The 23,462-nt window shown below is 39.0% G+C and overlaps 3 protein-coding genes across 3 annotated transcripts in view; 2 read left to right on the top strand and 1 right to left on the bottom strand.

The window, feature by feature from the left end:
* LOC122653116 (UDP-glycosyltransferase 71K2-like) overlaps nucleotides 1–23,462 on the top strand; it is a 66,763-nt gene that overhangs the window by 19,887 nt on the left and 23,414 nt on the right. Inside the window, exon 6 of the mRNA XM_043847052.1 lies at nucleotides 21,329–22,844. Coding sequence (XP_043702987.1) covers nucleotides 21,329–22,834 — 1,506 coding nt within the window. The 3' untranslated portion in view covers nucleotides 22,835–22,844. The remainder of the gene's footprint in view (nucleotides 1–21,328; nucleotides 22,845–23,462) is intronic.
* LOC122653118 (anthocyanidin 3-O-glucosyltransferase 2-like) lies at nucleotides 7,218–8,745 on the bottom strand. Its single transcript, XM_043847054.1, has one exon. The coding sequence runs from the start codon at nucleotides 8,702–8,704 to the stop codon at nucleotides 7,259–7,261; it is 1,446 nt and encodes a 481-aa protein (XP_043702989.1). The 5' UTR covers nucleotides 8,705–8,745; the 3' UTR covers nucleotides 7,218–7,258.
* On the top strand, nucleotides 11,832–13,384 carry LOC122653117 (UDP-glycosyltransferase 71K1-like). The gene has a single exon (XM_043847053.1). The coding sequence runs from the start codon at nucleotides 11,873–11,875 to the stop codon at nucleotides 13,319–13,321; it is 1,449 nt and encodes a 482-aa protein (XP_043702988.1). The 5' UTR covers nucleotides 11,832–11,872; the 3' UTR covers nucleotides 13,322–13,384.

Raw genomic sequence — 23,462 nt, 5'->3', positions numbered from 1 at the left:
ACCAGACAGCAAGGTTGGCCAATCAAGTAAAGGAAAGAAGACAAATAACACCCCGCCCCCCAAGTCATATGGCCGGGTAGACTTCAGCCAAAGAATCATCGCTGTGAATACCGTTATCTCTTTTGTTATTATTGGATCTTTACTTATGTTTGAAGATGATAGAACCAACATCAAACAAAACACAAACAGAAACAAAAACAAAACAAGATGATACATAGATTTAACATGGTTCACACATCAATATGATGTGCTACATTACGGGCAAAGTTGAAGATGTTTCACTATATAATTAAAAATGAGTTTCGGCAGGGGTAACGCGGACATTGTGCGTAGCCCAGTGTCTGGCCAGCACGATCCCCGGGCAGCTCAGCAGTAGAGGATCTGAATCCACTAGTCACTTCCTTTGTATAATGGAGTGCACTACTTCGCCGCCAGGCCTGTGTCCACTATTGCTCTCAATTTCAGTAGAAGTTGGAGAAAAAATTGATATCACCGATATCATCATCTTTTATCACTTGAATCAGCAAATACTTGAGTTGAGTCGTATTAACGAACTCTACTTAAAGTATTTGAATGCCCCAAATAACCAATGAGTGTCTGTTAGAAGACTTGTTTGAATGGCTAACAAACAAGTCTTGTGGGAAAAAACATATTTTGAGACATATTTTTTGAAAACATCTCTCTTCTTCTTTTATATAAAGAGAAGAGATCTTACCTATTTCTCCAACATTGTTTGAAACAATCTTAAATTTTGTTTTTCCTCTTTATTGTAATATGTCTATGTCAATGAGTTAGTGAGTATAATCTTCTTCAGATACTGTCTAATTGTAATCAATCGCATACATTTGGAGTGCTCCTATTTGTGATTGGAGTTGTTTTATCTAGGAAGTAAAAACGTATGGTCAACCCGGTCAACACATATTCGGGACATTCAAATTCCTTGAAGACAGTATGTTAATACGACTCAGTTCAAGTAAGTATTTGCTGATTCAAGTAATACAAGAAGACGATATTGATGCTATCAATCTCTTCTCCAACTTCTACAAAGATATTTCAATGATATACAAACTACCATATAAAATAGATAAATCCATCTCTGTGATCTCTCTTCTCCTCCTAACAAGATTCCCTCTCCTTTCATTGGCTGTTTCCCCACTTTGTCGTCTCAAGAACCTTCACTCTTTCTCTTAAATTATTTTTTTAGGATGGGGACTGGCTAGCCTGGACAAAACCTAGGCTACAGATTAAATCTCCAATTGACCAAATTAAGTTTGTTGCACTACCGTAATCAGGACCATAACATAACATATATAAAATATTTTATTATTTTGTTTGTACCTTTTACTTATTTGAGAACGGACAATCTAATTGGTAAAAGGGCAAAAGATCCCCACGACCACCCAGTGTCTCTGGGCGAAATTGTACTCCCCCATCCGAACCACCATTGCACCCTTGAATTTTTATCTTCTCAATTACACTGTCTTCTACTTTACATCAAGTACATCTAATAGAGGGAGGTGGATCTTACGTGGACCCCACTTCGGGCAATGTGGTCAGGGCAGGGGGTTGAATAGTCATTTCTGCCTCCTCTGTTAGATGTACTTGACGTTAAGTTCGAACAGTGTAATTGAGAGGACCCTAGGCCCCTAAGAATGAATTATAGTATACAGAGAAATGAAAATTCATTATCAATCGTTTTCTACGCTAGCTAGCTACCATGAGGTCATGTAAGTAATATGTGGATGAGATTCGATAATGGAAAGATAGGTCGAAAATGGTAAAGAATTTGAAACCATTCCTTGTAACTAAATCAACTACTGTTCTACAATGCACATGTCTTGAGATAGTAGGGTCCGGGGGTTAAAAAACAAGGACAAGTATGGGAATTAAGATAGTATGGTACGCTAGCTATCCACAAAATGAGTCTTCATCAATAATGGTCTGGTTGCTTTCAACCCTTGCCAGCTCTTGGCTACCTTTCTCGATCTAGTACGTACTTCACCCAAACCCGCCTGGTGGGGCTATAAATGACATTGGTCTTCCCTTTCGACAGGGATAACATCATCTGCATTTGCATCGTTTTCAAGAATCAGTTTTTGCCTATAATGTTTGGTCGCTTTCAATCGTCTTGGTTATTTTTCTTCTCCATCATAAGAAGGATAAAAACTCCAATGAATCAATTCTTTTAGATTTTTAAAGGAGATAGATGCATCAATACTTCTAGATTGAGGTTGCAACTCTTCGATCAGTAGCCCTTTACATTATCTTGAATCTTCAACTTGAATTACACTAAACCGAGTTATGTGTTAAAAGTTATGTATATTTTATCAAGTTTGCACAAATCTGCCTTTTACTCGAGTTCATTGATTTAGTTGAGTGTGGCACCCATCTCTCTCCCGATCTGAGTTATATATATATATATATATATAGATAGTGATAGAGAAAGGATTTCGAACAAAGAAGAGTGTCCAACGCATGCAATTCAAGAACAGCAAAGGTGATTGGTGCTAGAGCTTTCAGCAAAGAGTTAGAAACCAAGAAGAGGAAGGGGAAAAGATTTCTAGCAGAGAGTAGAGATGTAGAAGAGGAATAGGAAAAAATTTTCTAACAAAACAACCTAACAAATAAGAGGAAGCGTTATCGGGGCTCCCGAGGAAAATGTAGGATTTCATAGAGTTTTTTTTTAATGATGTTTTTTAAAACATATTATAGAGATCACACTTATTATTCATTTTTAATATATGGGTCATTGTAAAACATATGTATTTTTCTATATCTTTGAAAATATACATTAAAAATAATATACTTTTTTTAAATACATACTCCTACATGTATAATATGCATATTATACACATTCACTAATTAACCATGATTGCACCTCTAAAATTACACAGGATGCGAGTGGACAAGTTGGAGTATTTGAGTTTGCATTACAATATGCACATAAAAATTTTTAGATATTATTGAGGTAGTCGCACATCAATTGTGGGTGTTCCAACCCACAAGAGGCCACCCCACTTTGAACCAATATTGATTTTAAAATGGAAGCTTAATAGAACCAATTGGTTTTAAGATGAAAGCTTGATATGGTATCAGAGTGGGTACGTTGGGTCTCCATCGATAATGGACCTTGCTCCATTCACGAAGACAGAGTCCATAAGAAGGCCTGCACGTAAGGAGGAGTATTGAGATAATCCCACATCGCCGATTGTGGGTGCTGCAAGTATCAAATATAAGAATCACAAGAAGCCACCTCACTTTGAACCAATTGGTTTTAAGATGGAAGCTTAATAGACATATTTAAGCCTGAGTCGTAAGGAGTGCTACAACGCATAGAGTATCTCGGGCCAGCAAATATGGTGGCCTTGCTCATACAACTATGCTTTTGATTTCTGACTTTTCGCATATCAGACTGGAATCTGGTCCCCATTATTCCTCGTGGACATAGTCTGATCTCTGGTTCTTTCATGGAAATTCGAAGGAAACTCTCGAATAGGTTTAAGAAAATAGCTCACGAAAAGATCAAGAAAGTGAGTTCTATGATTTAGAAAAGGTGGTATCTACTATGAAGAAGAATGACTCTGATATTTGTACTACTCCCTTGAAGTTGAAGGGCTCTACATCGAAAAAGGTAACTTTCTAATTTGTTTACTTTGGGCAGTAGTTGAAGGATATGAGTTGTAATGTTCTGAATTATTGAAACAGAGAGAAAACCCATTTGAAAATTAGGGCTTTCAGGTATTGGTGCAATTTTTATTAGTTAATTAATAAAAGGAAAATGAATTCTGGCCAGAGTGACAGTGTACACTAGTGCTTCCTTGAGTCTATCTCTCTCCCCCAATCATATGAAATATCTGTCCTTTTGTTGTGAAAGGAGAGAGAAAGATTTGGGGAGCACTAGCAGGCCCTGGGCTTTGGTCCCAATTATTCCGAGTCCTCCCACGATATTTTCATGATAAACAGTGATCCTTAATTATTGCTATTTTGACAAGAATAAAGGGGAAATACAAATGATGTTACATGAACCTAATTCAATTATTTGGTATCGTCATATCAGGCCTACCCTCTGCAAAAGACAACCATTTGTGTGACTTTTTGGGGCTTCACTATTTTGAAGAGAAAAAGGCAAAGGTAATGACAATCCAATACTTGGCTTCTTAATTATTGAAAGCAGGCTGCCTTCACTGAATTCCCTTGATTTATTATTTATTAAAAGAGCAAGAAAGAGATTGTTGTTGTCTGGTCATGTACATACATACCCTCCATCGGTGCGGGCGAGGGTCAATGAAGATGAGAGTGCATGTAAAAGTATCAATATAGATATGATGTTTTATTTCATAAGATCGGGTGCATGGTATTTTCATGCGATCCCATATTGTGGCGTAGGAGTCATGCGACCAGTAGCATTCTTTTTTCCTTTATTAAAATTAACACAAAATAAAGAAATTGGCAAATACTGTATGCTTAATTATCCAAAGAAGATTAGATATACAAGTTTGGTGGACTGCCTTTGTGAGTTGCTTTAAGGACGACGATATAATAGGTTCAATTCGCTCCCTTTAATTTCGTTGAATTGGTGTATTCGAGTACGTACACATATATACTATAATATATAGCTACCAGTCTCAGCTTGATCGAGCTCTATTTCTTGATTGGTTGGACTCTTTGTTGAGATTAGATTAATTGTCAAAGACCGCTCCATCTTTTAGTTGAGCTATTGATGGCCCCAAGGAGTCAAGGACCGCTCCATTGTTTCATTGTTTATCCTGCTATGTTATGCTATGTTTTCTGACAAAAGACCATGCTAGCTAACTTCTTTTTTCTTATAGATCGCTTGGTATGTGTTAAATTAAGTTTCTCCCAATGCCAGCTAATTAAACCCCCCCCCCCCCCCAACCCCCAATTTTTCTATGGTACCTCCCTGTAAAATTTCCTAATACCCCTTTTTATTTGAAAGGTTTTACATATTACTCCCCTCCAAAGCCTGAAACTGCACACAGGCATTGGAGGGAATCCTCTCCCTTTAATTATTATATATGCGAGACAAAAGAATGTTGCATGGTTGTGTTGAGCCTCCCCTCAAACACCGATATTAACAAAATTTCTGGAGAATTAATTGGGTGGACGGTAAAAACATGGGCAATGACATCTTTTTATCTTCTTTAGTGTTGGGTGGATGATTGGATTCTTAAGTGTGGTGCATTGGACAATACACTCCACTTAACATAAATTTCTAGAGAATTGGCAGCGTCCCATGTGGCAATCATGCCTGACTACCTAGTCTTTATCAAATGCCTTTCTTTTGTCTATGCTCTGCCCCCCTTGGAGATTGTCACCCTGATAAATGATATCCTCTCGTTGAGAAGTCTGAATTTTCTTTTTGCAAATTTCAGCATGTAAATAAGCGTACTAATATTGTTGCCCATGCTATTTTTAAATGGACTATTAGTTATTCTAAGCAGGGTTTTTTCTGCCCTTCTACAAACACTTCCTACCCATCGTTAAGGACCCTTGAATCCTCTGTGGCACTTTAGGATGTTCGGAGCACATTGGATGGTCTGGAGCTCCCTCACACACATTGGATGGGGCTACATGCTCGGGTGCTCCTGGCCGTCTGATGTGTGTAAGATGCCTTGCCGCACCACTGATGAGCCCCATCCATTCCTTGAGGGTTTTGGGGCTTCTTGCAAAAAAAAAAATTAACATTCAAGTCTATTTTGTTTAAAAATATTTGGTCCCACATAAAATATCAAGTACAAGTGGCAGATCCAGCGATCACCTTTTTTTTTTTTTTGAAATAAAAATTTATTGAAGATTAAAAAGGAGACAAACAAACCTAAAAATAGACAAAAACAAAGAAAATTAAAGCCTAAAAAGGGGAGTCTAGCGACCACCCTTTGTGTGACCCTGTAAACACTGAGTGAGTTGTGAGTTTGTGACCGGACACCTTATATTTTTGGCGTGTCTTCTACTAAACTGGTTCCTTTCAGCTATGGTGCAACGAGGGTAAGCGTTTGGGTAAAATTCTTTGATTTTCTTTATTTTTCCCGTTAATTTCCATCATCAATGAATGAAGAGAGCTCTTCCTCAATTAGATAGTAGAAATGATCTATTGCAATATTATTTGCCCTCGAAATCTCAAATTGGCAACCAATGGATTGAACAATCTCCACTTGCTTAGAAAAAACCCGAGCCAGGATTTCCTCTTCTCCCCTTTAATTTAGTAGAATCCATCGAGAACCCCAATTCCGTCGAACAATCCATACTTATTGTTGCGAAAAATTCAGACTTTCATCATCTATGGATCGAGGATTGCAACTCAATTACCTCCAAAATTTCTATTCAAAACTATAGTTTCTGTAGAAATTTCTGTTGGAAAAAGAGCAATGGGAATTCTAGTGAGTGGATGGAAGATATAGTTTATTTGGATGAATCGGGTGAGGTGATTTTCTCTGGGAACTGGGAAGGAAAACGGTCTGTGAAACCTGGGCTGCTGGATGATCGATCATGTCATGGTTGGTGGATTGTAAAAGTCCTTTTTGAATGTTTTGTCTGTTGCCAAGATTGTACGTGGAGATTGCAAAGAGTTGGAAATGGGGGCCTGAAATGGAGACCCAGTTGGATAAACTCCATGTTTTTCCCCCCGATCGAACATGGGTCATTTAAATCAGGCGTTGAAGGACATTGGAGAGACACCGAGGCCCATTGATCGAGCATATGCCGATGTGCGAAGAATGGGCCTTCTTGGTATGAAGCTCTATAACACTTATCACCAATGTGGAGTTGGGACCTAATTAATTGCATCTCTGAATTATTCTCCACGGTTTCTTTTTTATTATTAAATTTTTTGGGGGGCCGAGCTTTTTTTTTTCGTTTTTTGTGGGGGGGAAGGGGAGGGGGTTGGAGAAGAAGCAGAAAGGATTTTATTCGAGTGTTGCTGAGAAAGAAATAAAATTACTACAACCAGATGTATTTATACACAAGCAAGCCAATGCAGAACATCCAATTGTCTTTAAGAAGTTATAAAACATGAAACCAGAAAACATGTAGACTTGTACATATAAGTTGTGATCAACATCTGAATCCAACCCCCAAAATCCTCCTCTCCTTCTCCAATAAGCTTTTTCAATTACACACATCCATTCAGTCAACCAGTAACTCAGTCGAACATCCAATTGTCTTCAAATACCCATTCATTCCACATCCTCCACATAGTCAAACTTTTGAGCATGAGTGGGACCAAATAGCATCACCACCATCAGATCCTATCCATGATGTCCTTAACCAACTGCCTCAATGAATAGAAGGAAGATCCACGGTCCATAACAGCCATCCTGCTCTTCTCTCTCATCTCCTTCACTCTCCTCACCTCCTTGCTATCATGTCGCCCGTCCATTATTAACCTCACCCCTGCCTCCACTTCCTTTGCTGTCACCACACCACCTTCATCCGTCCTCATGGTCAACCCCATGTCAAACCCTATTCTAAACTCCCTAACCAGCTCAAATGCATTGAGTTTCTGTTCTCCGTAAAGCGGCCAGACAACAACTGGTACACCATTCCACAAGCTCTCCAATATGGAGTTCCACCCACAATGAGATATAAACCCTCCAACTGCTTGGTGGGCCAGTATTGCTGTCTGTGGGACCCATCCACACATCAGCCCCCTCCCTTTCGTCCGATTTAAGAACCCATCAGGCAGGACTTCCTCAAGATTTGTGAAATCACTGGTCGAACCAGAACCAGAACCATAAGCATGACCATTCCCAGCACTTGATGGTCGACGCAGTGACCACAAGAATCGATGCCCACTCTGCTCAAGCCCAACTGCGATCTCTTTCACCTGGCTTTCACTGAATGACCCTCTGCTTCCAAAACATAGGAAAATTACCGAAGATGGAGGCTGGTTATCGAGCCATGTCATAATCTTTACATGTTTGGCCTCGTTAGACCCAGAGCAAACATTGAGCAATGGTCCAACCGGGTAGACCAGAGGAGTTTGGCCATCTTGGAATGAATTCATGGCATGGCATTCAAGGTCAGCGAAAGTATTTACGATAATACCTGCTGTTTCTTTCAACCTCTGACTGTAATAGAGGAAGCAAGCATACGCTTCAGTGTTGTTGTCCAAAAACAGAGTAGGCAGCACAGATGGGGGAACCGGGTTGAAGAAACTCGGGATCGATAACTCGCCCTCATAATTCTTCAACTCGGTTGTAATTTCGTTATGGAGGGTTGGAAGGTGGAGGAGGACACCGAGTGTAGCCGCACCAGAGGTGAAGTACATATAGGTTGGAACTTCTAGTTGGTTAGCAACATCAATCATGCTTACCCAGAAGAAATCAACAATAAAGCCTGCAAGTTGAGCCGGGTTGGAGTTTGACTCGGAAGTTGCATGTTGGATGATGGCATTTATAAGGTGGGGTTTTTGGTTTTCTATGAAAACAGTAAGGGAGGAGTTTTGTGATGCAGCTGGTTGGTGATGATGAGGAAGGTTGATGAAGCAAATCCCAGTGTCAGCAAGGGAGTTGCCAAGTGATTCAATGTCACCAATGGTTGTGCTACCAAAAGGTGCAGCTGTGTTAATGAAGGTGATGGTGATGCGATCATCCTGATCAATTAAGCGTCTTGCAAGCTCCACCATTGATAAAAGGTGACCGATTTCAGACAATGGAAGGAAAACCAGCTCTGCTTTCTTCATCATCTCTGTATATGTATGTTTATGTGTTTGTTAAAAGTGATTGTGAGTTTGTAGTTGAGAGAATGGATGGTTGGCACTGATTTATATGGTATTCTTGAAGACTAGTTGTCAATCATTAGGGAACTGATTTTTCTTAGGGAAACCTGTCAAAATAAGGAGTTTTATGGTTTGGGTGGTCGGCTTAAAGGAAACATAGTGGAGAGTAAGTAAGCTCTTAGCTGTCTTTAGTCAAAAGATACCCCAATTCATCTTGTCCAAACCCTCTATTTAAGAACATGAAAATGGATCCCTATTCTATCGTCCTTTCTAGTTTCTTAATTCTCATTCAACTCTTGACAGTGAAGAGCCAGAGAGACAGCTCCAAATACTGGTGGTAGTGGTTGCAAAAAAGAAGTGACTTGTTTGTAGGACCCAATAAAAGAAAGGAATCAATATGCTGCCCTCTTATGTTGACATCATACACACCTAATAGGGTAAAACAGACCAACACACATCTGATGGAATAGAGGAGTTTCGATGGATTTCAATTCGTATATATAAGGATTTATGTCAATAAATGAGAAAAAAAAGGAGACAACTTATGAGGATGCATGTACATCCCAGTCACGTGTTTGTCTTCCTATATGAGTATATTAAAGAGGTGAATTGTTTGTAGGATCCAAACAAAAAAAAAAAAACAAAACAAAACAAAACAAAAGAAGAAAGGATTTTCTTATATCGGAATCATACACACAGTGTGGTTAAAGGAGTTTTGATGGATGTTGATTCGTATATATAAGGATCCCGATCAATAAACGGGAAGAGAAAGGGAAGAATTTGCAAGTAGGCATGTACAACATAGTCTTGTGCCACCCTCCCCCTTCCCCACCCTTGTGGGAAAAAATAATAAAAAGATTCGTACAAACAATACGAAGTGAATAGAAGAATCCTACTAAAAATGTTGAGATATGGGTTACAGAAGACATTTTCCAGTACATGAAAATGACCTAATTTGGCTTTACCCAAAAAAAAAAATGACCTAATTTGGTGATCCATCAAAATTAATGACCTGAATAAAAAAAATTTAAAAAAAGTATCCAATCGGAGAAAGTATTAAATGGGTAGTGTTTGTGTTGGGTATTGCAAATTATGTTTATTACTTGACCCTGCGGCATAACTATCGGATGAGAGAGAAACTAGACTTTTCTAACCCTACGGACTAAGATGATTCCTTGACCCATGTATTAAGGAATTTCTTATTGACACTTTTTAAAGTCTTAAATAATTGTAATTTTTACATTTTTCGATGAAGATAAAATCTTATTATTTTATATGTGTACCAAAGAATCGTATTAAGATAATCAGAGCTCTTGAGAGTGATATATATGGTAAATAAACCTTTAAATTATTTTGAAATTCTTTTTTTATCATAATTTAAACAAATTTTGGAGATACTCAAACGAGATTAATGTTTGCAAAATAACAATAATATTTTACCCTCATTGTTCCAAAAAAATGTCTTTTATTGACATTTTAATTCTTGTAACTGTTAATTATTTCCAGTAATATATTTTATTTGGTTCATATATATATATATATATATATATACCAGCAAAGATTAGGGATTAATGGTGGTAAAGCTGAATATTGCATAGAACAACTGCTGGACTGGAATCTAGCTATAGGGGATCTTGTTGTACCTACAATATATTGCGTATCACGTGAATTCAGAACATAGGTTTCTCACTTTTTTGTATTTTTTGATCGATCTCAGAAAAGAAAAGAAAAGGTATTTGAAAATATATGATCAGTGTCTGTGGGAGAGGTAGTGGGTGTATGCATGTGGGCATATATTGTTAGTGGAATAGTGAGTGAGGTTGCTGGCTGTAGCGTTGCATAATATGATTACATGCACCATGATCGATAGAGCCATAGACTTTATGAAGTGAGAGGCCATCTTTAGCTAGTGAATGACCATTAGTATATATCGTAATATCCACTAGCTACCCCCTTAATTTCCATGTCGACAATACTATTAGTACACATGCATGGATACACAAGGGATGCATGCCCCATTATATAATGGAGTATTTAATTGAATTAAATTTTAAAATTTAATTGACGATTAATATAAATCAGAAGTTTACCCTTAGTCCATACTATTCCACCAATACGGGATCAGCCAGGTATAGGTATTGGTGTCAGCAAAAGTCCGATATCTAAAACCATGGTCCACTTAGTAAAATAAATGCTTTGTGAAGTTGGATAAATAACAAACCCTTGTGGGGCAATAATATTTTGCCTTTTTATCTCTCCTATTTTATGGGATTTCCATTTCCTTTCCATTGTTTGATATTTCGTATCAGTACCATGTTGGTCTCGGTGAATACCAAAATGGATCAGTCGTATCGGGCTATAGATCAAAACGGTTTACCACTCAAAATACCATCGTATCTATTTTTGAACCATTTTACCCTCTCCTGTTCTAATATGACCGACGTAATACCTTTTTCCTTTTTCTTTTTTTTTTTCTTTTTTTGGTATAGACCGATTACCAATACCTAAAATTGTGTATAAAGTAGTGGTGTCAATCCGTCAGTTCAAGTTGGTTTCGGTAAGTTAAGGGTGAATCAAAATCAAATCAATAAGAAATGTTTCAATTTTGATTGGTTTTGATACGGTTTGGTTTTGGGTTCATATCGGGTTACTTTGTTTTCAGTTCGGTTTGGGTTCAGTTTAACATGTATATTTATGTAAAATTATGAAAAAATATATATATGTTTGTTTAATGAGTTTTGGACTGGTATCGGGTTCTTATCAATTCATATCAGTCAGCTTAAAGTAGGACACTATACCCACCTAAACTTAACTTGATTGATATTGGGGCAAACATACACTTGTTAATCCAATCCTAGCCCTTCAATGGGTGAAGAAAATCAGATCAAGTCATGGGAGGGCTGGAGAAAGGAGATGAAGTTCTTTCTAAGTAACCTTTAAGTTTAGTAAAATTTGTTACCAAAAAAAAAACAAAGTTTGGTAAAACTAGAGACCAAACCGGTTTGTTTGGGTCCCTTTCACCGCTGTAGTTATCAACTTTAAGACATTTTAATTTTCTTCACCACTTCACCTATCATTCCCCATCTTGAGGAAACGAACGAGTGAAGGAGAAGCTAGCAAGAAAGAAGAAGAAGGATGACGAAGAAATCATCATTGGTGTTCGTTCCAGCGCCGGCCGTCGGTCACATAGTTTCAGCCATTGAACTTGCGAAGCTTCTGGTTGCTCGAGATGATCGTCTTTCCATCACTGTTCTTGTCATCAAGATTCCTAATTCCCCAAGCTTAAACTCTATCATTGATTCGCTTGGCGCCGCTTCCCTCACCGGCATCCGTTTCATCCACTTGCCTCAACTGGAACTTCCCTCACCGGACATGGCTCAGTCCGTAGAAGGCATCGTATCTATCTTCATAGACAACTACAAGCCATTCGTCAAAGATGCCATCACCCAACTCTTCTTCACGTCCCAATCACAAACTCGGTCACGACTCGCCGGGTTAGTCATCGATCTTTTCTGCACCTCCATGATCGACGTAGCTAACGAACTCGGCATCCCTTCCTACCTCTTCTTTACATCCACTGCAGGTCTTCTCAGTCTCATGCTTCATCTCCCGTTCCTCGATACCCAAATCCATACCAATTTCAAGGACTCGGAGACTGAGTTCGTCATCCCTGGTTTCATCAACTCAGTTCCACCACATGCTTTGCCTTCGGCAATATGGAGCAAAGGCCAAGACGGGTACACGTGGTACCTCTACCATGGCCGGCGGTTCAGTGAAACGAAGGGTATTATCGTTAATACGTTCGCCGAACTTGAACCACAGCTAATCAGTTTCTTCTCATCCAACGGTCGAACCCCACCTGTATATCCGGTCGGACCATTACTTGACCTTCAGGGTCAGATGCACTCGCAGTTGGACCAGACCAACTTCGAGAGCATCATCAAGAGATGGCTCGACGATCAGCCACCGTCCTCGGTGGTGTTGCTGTGCTTCGGCAGCTTTGGGAGCTTCGGTGTGCCGCAGGTGAAGGAGATCGCACTTGGGCTCGAGCGGAGTGGGCACCGATTCCTGTGGTCTTTGCGTCAGCCGTCTCAAGGGTTTACTAATCCCACCGACTACACGAATCCCAAGGAAGTGTTACCAGAGGGGTTCTTGGATCGGACGGCTGAGAGAGGATTGGTGTGTGGGTGGATCCCACAAGTGGCTGTTCTGGCACACCGTGCGATCGGAGGATTTGTGTCTCACTGCGGGTGGAACTCAACGTTGGAGAGCATTTGGTTCGGTGTGCCGATCGTAGCTTGGCCATTGTATGCGGAGCAGCATTTGAATGCGTTCGAGATGGTGAGGGACTCGGAGTTGGGTGGATTAATGGTGGAGTTGAGGTTGGATTATAGGGGAGGAGGTGATGATTTGGTAACAGCGCAGGAGGTGGAGAGAGCGGTGAGGCTTTTGATGGATTCCAATTGTGAGGTAAGGATGAGGGTCAAGGAGATGCAGAAGATGAGTAGGACGGTTCTAATGGATGGTGGATCTTCGTTTACTTCTTTGGGATGCTTGATTAAGGATCTACTAGATGAGAGTTGAGAAAATAGGGGATCATACTATCATAGTGGGGTCTTGCCTTGTTGAAATTTTCTTTTTTTATTTTTTATATTGGATGTCTTTGGTTTGATTCCCTTTTCATTTTTATCTCTAAAGATGTTTGCTATGATATTTTATGTTATGTGAATGATATTTTTTTCAAAACAGTCATTGGTGTGACATGCATATTCTTTCTCGCATGGACAGCGTAGGAAACATTCTTCCTTTGGATTTAAATCAAGAATGCCTGTTTTTTTTAAAATGGAACCTGAAATCACTGGGCAGCTATTCTCCTGTCATGTAGTTTCTCAAAAGACAATATGGTTGCATTGAATTTGAGGGCGAAATCCATTTAAGGAGAATGTCATTTGAGGCATGACCACATTTTTAACATAAAATTAGCTCTTATATTCTCATTACTTTATTGTCCAAGCATATTAATTTACTACATCAAGTTACTTTATCTCATAAAAAAAATTTAATCCTAACCAATCAATAAGTGGGATCTATCTAAATCTCAGTGTTGTCAGATGAATATACTCATTCTAATTTACCAATTAAGCAAATTAAAAGTAAGCATAATCACACGGTTTTTTAATCATTATATCATATTTGGCGTATCAGTATCGGTTGGACTCCATACATTCAGAAAAATGGCTTTTTTAATCAAAAAAATTGTTTTTGACCTGATGCGGTCATTCCATGTTGGTATCTATATTGATAGTGGCTGTAATCAATTTGGATCCTCTAAGGCCGAGCAGGTAGCGGCCATTGTACTGCCTACACCTAGACAGGGCATGGATCCCACTTGGATAGGGTACTTGGACAGTGGGTAGGGTGGTCATTTCGCCCCTATTTGGGTGTAGACAGCACAATGGTTGCTACCTGCACTGTCATGGAGGATCAAAATCTGACATTAACCTACTAGGTACGTGATACTGGGATTTAAATCATTGGACACAATGCATGAGAACCTTTTGTTTTTCTTTTGTTTTTCATTTTTTTGTCCGAACAGGGATAAGGAGGTACTTTCCATCGTACTTGTGTGTAAAGACGCACTACAGTACCAAGCAGGAAGTAGATGAGTCGAATTGTACCTAATTATATATATATATATATATATGTGTGTGTGGTTAGAATGATAATATTTTCCTTACGTCTTATCATCTTTGAAGGTTTTTTTTATCTTGTGGCTAGCCTTTCCCGTGAGTAAGAAAACAGTAGAGCTGGTCTTCGTTCCAATTCCATTCATGGGTCACATGGTCTCAATGACTGAGCTTGCCAAGCACCTTATGGCTCGAGACCATCGCATCTCCATTACCATTCTTATTATAAAGTTTCCCATCACACCAGACGTACGTCAACGCTCGCATCCAGTCTCTATTCGCAGCTTCCGTTCCTGGAATTCACTTCGTCGAATTGCCTCAGCTCGACCTACCTTCATCCGACAGGGCTCAGAGCCTAGAGGCCGTGGTTATCAGTTTTCTTAGAGGATTACAAACCCTTTGTCAAGAACACAATCACCCAACTCTTCTTCACTCCCGACTCATCATCACATTCCAAACCATCTCTACCTCTACTCGCCGGGTTATTCATCGATATGTTATGCACCTCAATGATCGACGTTGCCAACGAACTCGGAATCCCTTCCTACATCTTCTTCGCGTCTACCGCTTGCGTCTTGGGTCTCTTACTCCACCTTCCTCTACTTGACACCTGCATCAACTCCGACATCAAGGACTCCGAGTCTGAGTTGACAATCCCAAGTTTCAACAACTCAGTTCCAACCCAGGTCTTGCCCGACTCAATTTGGCGCAAAAACCAAGACGGGTTTACCTGGGCCGTCTACCACGGTCGCAGGTTCAAGGAAACGAAGGGGATTATCGTAAACACATTTGCTGAGCTTGAACCCTATGCGGCTATGCGCTTCACTCGTTATCCCCCAACGGTTCGAATCCACCGGTGTACCCGGTCGGACCATTGCTGGATCTTCAGGGTCTGATCCATTCCGAATCCGATCAGACCCAATTCCGGAGCATAATAAAGAGATGGCCAGATGATCAATCCACGTCATCGGTTGTGTTCCTGTGCTTCGGCAGCATGGGGAGTTTCAGTGTACCGCAGGTCAAGGAGATAGCGGTTGGGCTTGAAAGGAGCGGGCACCGGTTCCTATGGTCATTGCGCCAGCGACATCACGTAGGACAAGTTTCTCCTACAGCATACGAGAATCTCGAGGAGGTGTTGCCTGATGGATTCTTAGATCGGACGGCAGAGAGAAGGCTAGTGTGTGGATGGGTCCCACAGGTAGATGTGCTGGGTCACCGTGCGATAGGTGGGTTCCTGTCTCATTGTGGGTGGAATTCCACTTTGGAGAGCTTGTGGTTCGGTGTGCCAATCGCAGCATCTGAATGCGTTCGAGATGGTGAGGGAAGGGACTTGGGAGGATTGGTGGTGGAATTGAGTTTGGATTACAGGGGAGGAGATGATTTGGTGAAAGCGGAGGAGGTGGAGAAAGCGATTAGGTGTTTGATGGATTCCGATTGTGAGGTGAGGAAGAAGGTCAAGGAAATAGAGGAGAAGAGTAGGCGGGTTCTAATGGACGGTGGATCATCGTTTACTTCTTTGGGACGCTTGATCGAGGATCTGATAGATGATAACTGACGAAGTTGAGGGTGCTAGCTTTCGTTGTGTTCTGAGAATTATTGAATCCAAATTGAATCAGCTCGGAATTGTTCAGTATCGGCTTGACTCAGTCACTGAGAATCAATGTTAATCGGAATTAATTAAGGCCGGGTTATTACAAGCATTTCAAATGTCTTCCAAGAATTATCTTACTGCAATGGATTTTTCAATTCTCAACCATAAAAGGGTTCATACGGTATTCCTCATATGGTTTCTACAATTTTTAGTTGTGCATGATTAGTGACAATCGGTGGGTCATGGAACCCTATTTGTAGACATGTTTAAAAACTCCAATTTCGTATTTTTACAGTTGGAAAATCAGGTTTTGATTCTAGCGATTCACTCGAGTCAAGTCAAAAAATAGCACAATCTGGTCAAGAGTCGTGTCAATTTAACTAGATTAAAAAATGATCAAACTAGGTCCGAGTCAGAAATGAATGCGTTTATACTCGAGTCAAATAAAATTAGCTGAGATGGATAAAAAATTTGAAAACCTAACTCTAAGGGAAATTTGACATTTGATTTAAATTAGTTCAAAGTATTAGAAACTTAAATGTCCAATTCCTCAAAATTGAATATGCAATTCCAAGATGCATAATAATGATAGGTTATCAAATCATTTGTAACTACTGAAAGTGGTCAGAACTTGAGACATGAGTTTTTCTTCCTACACACCCCTCTGACATCATAACCCACCTACAAGGATGTAAATGAATAGCTGAAATCTGTTTCCGTATCTGTGTCTGTATCCGTTTAGCACTATCTGAATCCATCCAAAAGCTAAACGGATACGGATACGGATAGGTTATAGCTATTCGAAAAGCAATATTTACATGTAAACGGATAAAATATCGGATCCGTATTCGTTTAGCACTATCCAAATCCGTCCAAAAGCTAATCGAATGCGGATGTGGATATAACACTATCCGAGCCAAATCCGATCCGTTTACATCCCTACCCACCCACCCACGGAACTTAATAAGGTCGTTAGATTTCTTGAGAACGGACACACTTTTAGACCCTTTATGAATTTTACAGTCACATTAATAAATAATATTTTTTAATTCATGTCATTGTATAATATATTATGTTTTTTTGTTTAGATAATTAAAATTTGAAAAAAAAATACATGACTTGCCCTGATCATGCTTGACCCACCTAACTAATTAGGTTTTGAAAAAGACAAGTCAAATAAAAAAACCTGATTTTCCAACTATGATTTTTAGTAACCATGCTTAAGCAATTTATGTTGAGAGATTCTCACACAAAAAAATAAAACCCTTAATTGAGGGATAATTTTATCTATTAAAATATTTAGAAGTTACATATAAAATTCATATAAAGGCCATGTATAACTTAGGCCTTGTATTAAATATGACCTCAGATAGAATTGATTGGAGGGCAAAAATCCATGTAGTCAACCCTATTTAATTGGGATAAAGCTAAGTTGTTAATGTTCTTGTTGTATAAGAAGTTCATGTAAATTTCTCTATTAAAACACCGATGGGTGACCTACGATGAGGCAACAAGTGCAATAATTAAAAATAATGGTGAAGTACCTACCAATAATTATACTGAAAGTCTTTTCATTTTCGCCCAAATTTCACAGCCGTTACATGTTTCCTTGATGTGGTACAGAGGACACTCGTTAAATTGTCACAAAAAATTTTGTTGACATAACCTAATAAAAGATAGCTTTCAATTAGAGATTCCTCTTCCAGCTGGTTGTTTAGATGATCTTTTCTATTTTCAAATATGTTCCTTTTAAGTTCAAGACACCCCAGGTAGGGGGTGTGGTTGTGGTTGTGGGTCATGTAAGTTAGGGTATAGCATAGAGGCAAGGACACCTCAAGCAGAGGTGTGGGCCATGCCTATTGGGTATGATGGATAGCCAGAGACAATGGCAAAGGTTGCAAAATCAACATCAACACCTGTTTTGTTCAAGATAGTTTGCAGAATTTAAGTCAATGTGGAAATTCTTGAGTTTTATTTGTTGTCTGTTGTAGTGGTCAACATGATTATTATTGGGTTTTTATACGTTTGGATCAGATTTTGGATTCATTATATATACAAGAGTAAAATTATAATTGTGTGGAGATTAGAGTTTCCTATATAAACTGTCTTAGTGGGGAAAACCCTAGAGACAAACAATGGGAGATCAAATTGTGAGGTAGACGGCGGTGTAGAAAGTTTTTTTTTTTTCTTTTTTTAATGAATCAACATTTTTTTAAACGTATTGTACATGTTTAATATGTATTACGGTATTACTTAGAATAATATATATTTCTATACCTTTGGGAAAATACGGAACAATTTTTTTTTTTTTTTTTGGAGTGATTTGAATTATTGAATCCTTTGGTTGCACATATGGGCCCTTGAATCATATTGTTCTTATTTGTCCAAAAAAAAATGATATTGTTCTCATAAATATCAGCTCACGTGAAATTTAAAGAAAATTAATAAAAGGGAAACAAGGAGCCATCAATTCAACCTTAGCCGTTCAATAGTTCTACATGTATTACTGCCCAAAAAAAATGGTCTACACGTTTCGACTTTGGTAAAGTTACAGTAAAATTTAGAGATTCATATGCATCGAAACAGAAGAAAAACAAACGGTAAATATAAGAAAAGAAAAGATTGTAAAGGGTCTACATGGTGTTGGTGTTTGGGGTTTTATCCAAATTCAACCATCCCACATCAGATGTGAATAACTTGATCTTAAGGGTCATAAAGATTTAGGCACTCTTTCTTTAAAGACTGGTTTTTAAGAGTGAGTGTCTCAACAAATAGCTTTTAAAAAGGATGTTAACGGATATTCCAAAATCCGTATTTGATTCACGTTCGTATCCGTTTAGGAGAATTCGAATCCATTCAAAATTAATCGGATACAAATATAATAATCTTCCTATCTGACCGATTATTATCCGATTCGTTTAGCGATCCGATGGTAATAAAATATCTGAAATATATCAGTGTGTCCGTCCATCCTTTTAAGTTATCTTATATTTATAATTTTTTAAGTTAAGATAATGTGATTGTTTTTCTAGATTTTCTATTGGTTTATATTTATTGTTATATGCAATGTGATTCATGGAATCACATATCTATGTGAGAAAATCAAAGACTAAGAAGAGTAGAAGAAAGGGTAATTGTTGAACTCTCAAGTTTCAACTCTAACCCTCATCACAAAAACGATAAAAATGTCTACGGATAATTGAAAATTTGCCTTCGATCCATGTTCATATCTACTTAAGAGAATTCGTATTCAAAAAAATCACTATCCAAAAATTATTTAAATTCGTCCGAAAACCGCTAAGATATTATCCGAATCCATCTAAATATAATCGGATACGAATATAATGCCACTATCCAATCAAATTCGATCCATTTACATTTCTTTAAGTTTAAATATGAGTTCTACCCTAGTTAACAAGTAGTATTAGAGCTAGAACGTGGCAATTCCGATATACCTTCAAAGATGGAGAAAATCTTTAGAAAAGTTCTCAATCCTTGGAGAAAATCTATGAAAAAGATTTAAGCTCTTTCGTGTGGAGAAGAGATTGTTTGGGGGTGTTCCATGGAAAAGAAACGATTTCACATTGAATCTGAATAGTCCAATATGAAAACTGACAACGAATTGGACCGTCTTACTAAAGACTAAATAAGGGTGAATAATATTCGATCGAATCCCAATTGGTGGTTTTTGTTGGATTTCCTTTCCAAGAAAGTCAAAAAGGTGCCCACATGCTCTTCAATTAATGCCGTGACAAGATTTCCACTCTCATCTCATTGAGCCTGTCTTCTTGAAGGAAATGTTAACCAACTCAACAAAATATTAATATGTCAACTAGATCTCTTTTTCCCTTGTATGTTTCCGTGAATGATTTTTTTTGTTTTTTTTGTTTTTTTTGTTGGTATCTACCATATATGCCAAGTATTGGGGTGAGACTACTCTATTCTTGCGAACTCGCCTTAGTTGATGTTGTTCAAATATCCAAAAAGAATTATTATTCTTGATGTTTATTAGTCTCTAATACTTATTTTGTTATTGGTTATAGGGTAAATTATACATCATCCTCTAGTTTTTAAATGAACCTCAGATCATCCCTTGATTTTAGAAAAAATTCAAATCACCCTAGGTTTAGATCCCAATATGAAAAATTAGTCTTTATCGTTAGTTTTATGCTACTAAGTGATGATGTCAACCAGTTAAATAAATTTAAAATTTTAAACTATCATTGACCAATGACCAATGTTGAAGATGAAGGAAGGGTGTAGTATTATAAATTTAATTTTAATGTTTTAGTACAAGGGTAAAATAGTCCTTTCACACCAATAACTAACAACAGACTAACATCATTACTATAGAGGGGATGATTTAAGTTTTTTCAAAAATCAGGAGGTGATCTGAGTTTCGTTTGAAAATCAAAGGGTTATGTATAATTTACCCTTGATTATAATAGAGATTTTTCCTAAATTAGAGTCTCAAGGTTTTTTTCTTTCAAGCTTCAACTTAGAAAGGATTTTCCACATTAAATATGGATGTGTAGTATTGCAATTGGCTTCATAAACTTTACAGAAGTGAAAAAAATTTGTTTTTATCAAAAGTTATGTCTTTAAATGATAGAGTGAGCAGTTTTTCGTTTGTGAGTAAAACAATTTGGTATGATGCTACTACTACAAAACCATTAATTCAATTCTAAGTGTGTCCAGAAGCATCAACAAGGATGATCATTTCACATTTTGTGAGGACAGTTTTTCCAAAAATATCAAAAAAAAAAATAAAAATTGGGAGAAAGAACGATTGACAGGTGCTGTGTGTGAGCATGTACTTGTGCAGGCCCAAACACAACCCGGCACAAAAAGACCGCCACACTCCTTAAAAAAGTGGAAAGATCCAGGGTTACGATGGTCTTTTCATATCAAACTGTGTTGAGGTGCAACCATGCAAATACACGCACACACACACAACATCGGTTGGTGTTCCTCAACAAGGATGTTTGGGTCCATTTCATAGACAGACCCCACCCTATGAAATGACCACTCCCCCTCTCTTTTGGCTGGATTGGATCCTCCAACTCCCGCCCGCCATGGCTAGAGGAAAGCCAACTCCTGTTTTATGAGAGAGAGAGGCTTGATTTTTTATGTCATTAAAATAACTTTATTATGAGAGAGGTTAATCTTTCGGGATTGGTGTGTGGTATGTGTGATTCCATTTTCATTTAAAAAAATTTTTTTTTTTTGGTAAGACATCCAAAAAAAAAAAAAAAACTCAAAAGTTGTGTATCTTGTAACTAGCCTTTGCCTTTCTAGTGGGGGGAGTGGGAGGAAGACGAAGACGAAGAAAGAAGAGAGATCAGAAGAAGCATGGCGAGTAAGAAAAGAGTAGAGCTGATCTTGCTTCCAATTCCGTTCATGGGTCACATAATCCCAATGACTGAGTTGGCCAAGACCCTCTTGACTAGAGATCACCTCATTGCCATTACTATTCTCATCATGAAATTCCCAACTACCCCAGAAGTTAACGCTCGCATCCAATCTCTCGCTGCTTCCGTCACCGGAATCCGCTTCATCCAACTGCCTCATGAGCTCGACCCACCTTCACCCAACACCGCCACAGCTCAGTCCCCAGAAGCCAGGGTATCCATCTTCATAGAGGGCCAGAAACCCTTCGTCAAGAACACAATCACCCAACTATTCTTCACTCCCGACTCATCCGATTCCAAACCCTATCGAATCGGCGGGTTAGTCATCGATATGGGGTGCACCTCCATGATCGACGTCGCCACTGAACTCGGGATCCCTTCCTATATCTTCCACACATCTAACGCTTGCGTGCTGGGTCTCTTACTCCACCTCCCGGTACTTGATTCTTGCATCCACTCCGACTTCAAGGACTCGGAGACCGAGTTCACTATCCCGAGTTTCAACAACTCAGTTCCACCCCATGTGTTGCCCGAGTCCTTTTGGCGCAAAAACCAAGACGCCTTTACCTGGTGCGTCTACCACGGCCGCAGGTTCAGGGAAGCGAACGGGATTATCGTAAACACATTCGCAGAGCTTGAAACCCATGCGGTTCACTCGTTAACCTCGAACGATTCGATCCCACCGGTGTACCCGGTTGGACCGTTGCTCGATCTTCAGGGTCTGATCCATTCGGAATCCGATCAGACCCAATTCCGGAGCATAAAGAGATGGCTTGATGATCAGCCGACGTCATCGGTGGTATTTCTGTGCTTCGGCAGCATGGGGAGCTTCAGTGTACCGCAGGTCAAGGAGATAGCGGTTGGGCTTGATAGGAGCGGGCACCGGTTTCTATGGTCATTGCGCCAGCCACCTCAGGCTCAGGTAGGCCAAGTTTCTCCACCTACAGCATACGAGAATCTCGAGGAGGTGTTGCCTGAGGGATTCTTAGATCGGACGGCGAAGAGAGGGCTGGTGTGTGGATGGGTCCAACAGGTGGATGTGCTGGGTCACCGTGCGATAGGTGGGTTCGTGTCTCATTGTGGGTGGAATTCCATTTTGGAGAGCTTATGGTTCGGCGTGCCAATCGCAGCATGGCCCCTGTATGGGGAGCAGCATCTGAATGCGTTCGAGATGGTGAGGGAGTTGGGAGGATTGGTGGTGGAACTGAGATTGGATTACAGGGGAGGAGATGATTTAGTGAGGGCGGAGGAGGTGGAGGGAGCGATTAAGTGTTTGATGGATTCCGATTGTGAGGTGAGGAAAAAGGTCAAGGACATAGGGGAGAAGAGTAGGAGAGCTCTAATGGACGGTGGATCATCGTTTACTTCTTTGGGACGCTTGATCGTGGATCTGATAGATGAGAGCTGAAGAAGCGGTTGTTGGGCTCTTAGAATTACTAATAAAACGCATTTGCTTTCTTGTTGGTTTTGGGTTAAATTATGTCACGACACAAAAATATGTTGATGTGACCTAATTAAAGAATCTTTCGTTCAGAAATTCTCTTTCAAGCGGATTACTTTTTGATGATTTTTTTACCTTCTCTGCAATTTTATTTTTTTTTTTAGTTTGGGAATTTTTTATTGATTAAATAATTTTAATTGTTTTTTTTTTTAACGTTTTTCTTCTCCTCCTTGAGTGAGGAGGGACTTAGGGTAGGATGGCTGTACATGTGAAGAGAAGAAAATGGGTTCATATTGAAGACAACGAACAAAAGGTCTACAAAAGGTCTACAGTATTATTTATAAGTCAAAATTATGTTTTTCTATGAATAGTATATAGTTCAATACAAAAATACCAAACTCAATGAGTTTCACATGACTCAAGGATAAAACAAACTCAAACTCGAACCTAGTCTGATCATTTCTTAAACCTAGATGAGTCTTTAGGACTTTTGAGCAGATTTTATGTTTTTTTTACTCAACTTAGGTGATTTGTCCAAAGCCAAAACTTAGTTTTTCAACTTTAATGCTTAAAATTTAATAAGAGTAAGAGGCTT

Source organism: Telopea speciosissima, chromosome 2 (genome assembly GCF_018873765.1).
Source record: "Telopea speciosissima isolate NSW1024214 ecotype Mountain lineage chromosome 2, Tspe_v1, whole genome shotgun sequence".
NCBI classification, from domain to species: Eukaryota; Viridiplantae; Streptophyta; class Magnoliopsida; order Proteales; family Proteaceae; genus Telopea; species Telopea speciosissima.
The sequence above is the reverse complement of the archived record's forward strand: the minus strand, read 5'-3'. Positions and strand labels throughout refer to the sequence as shown.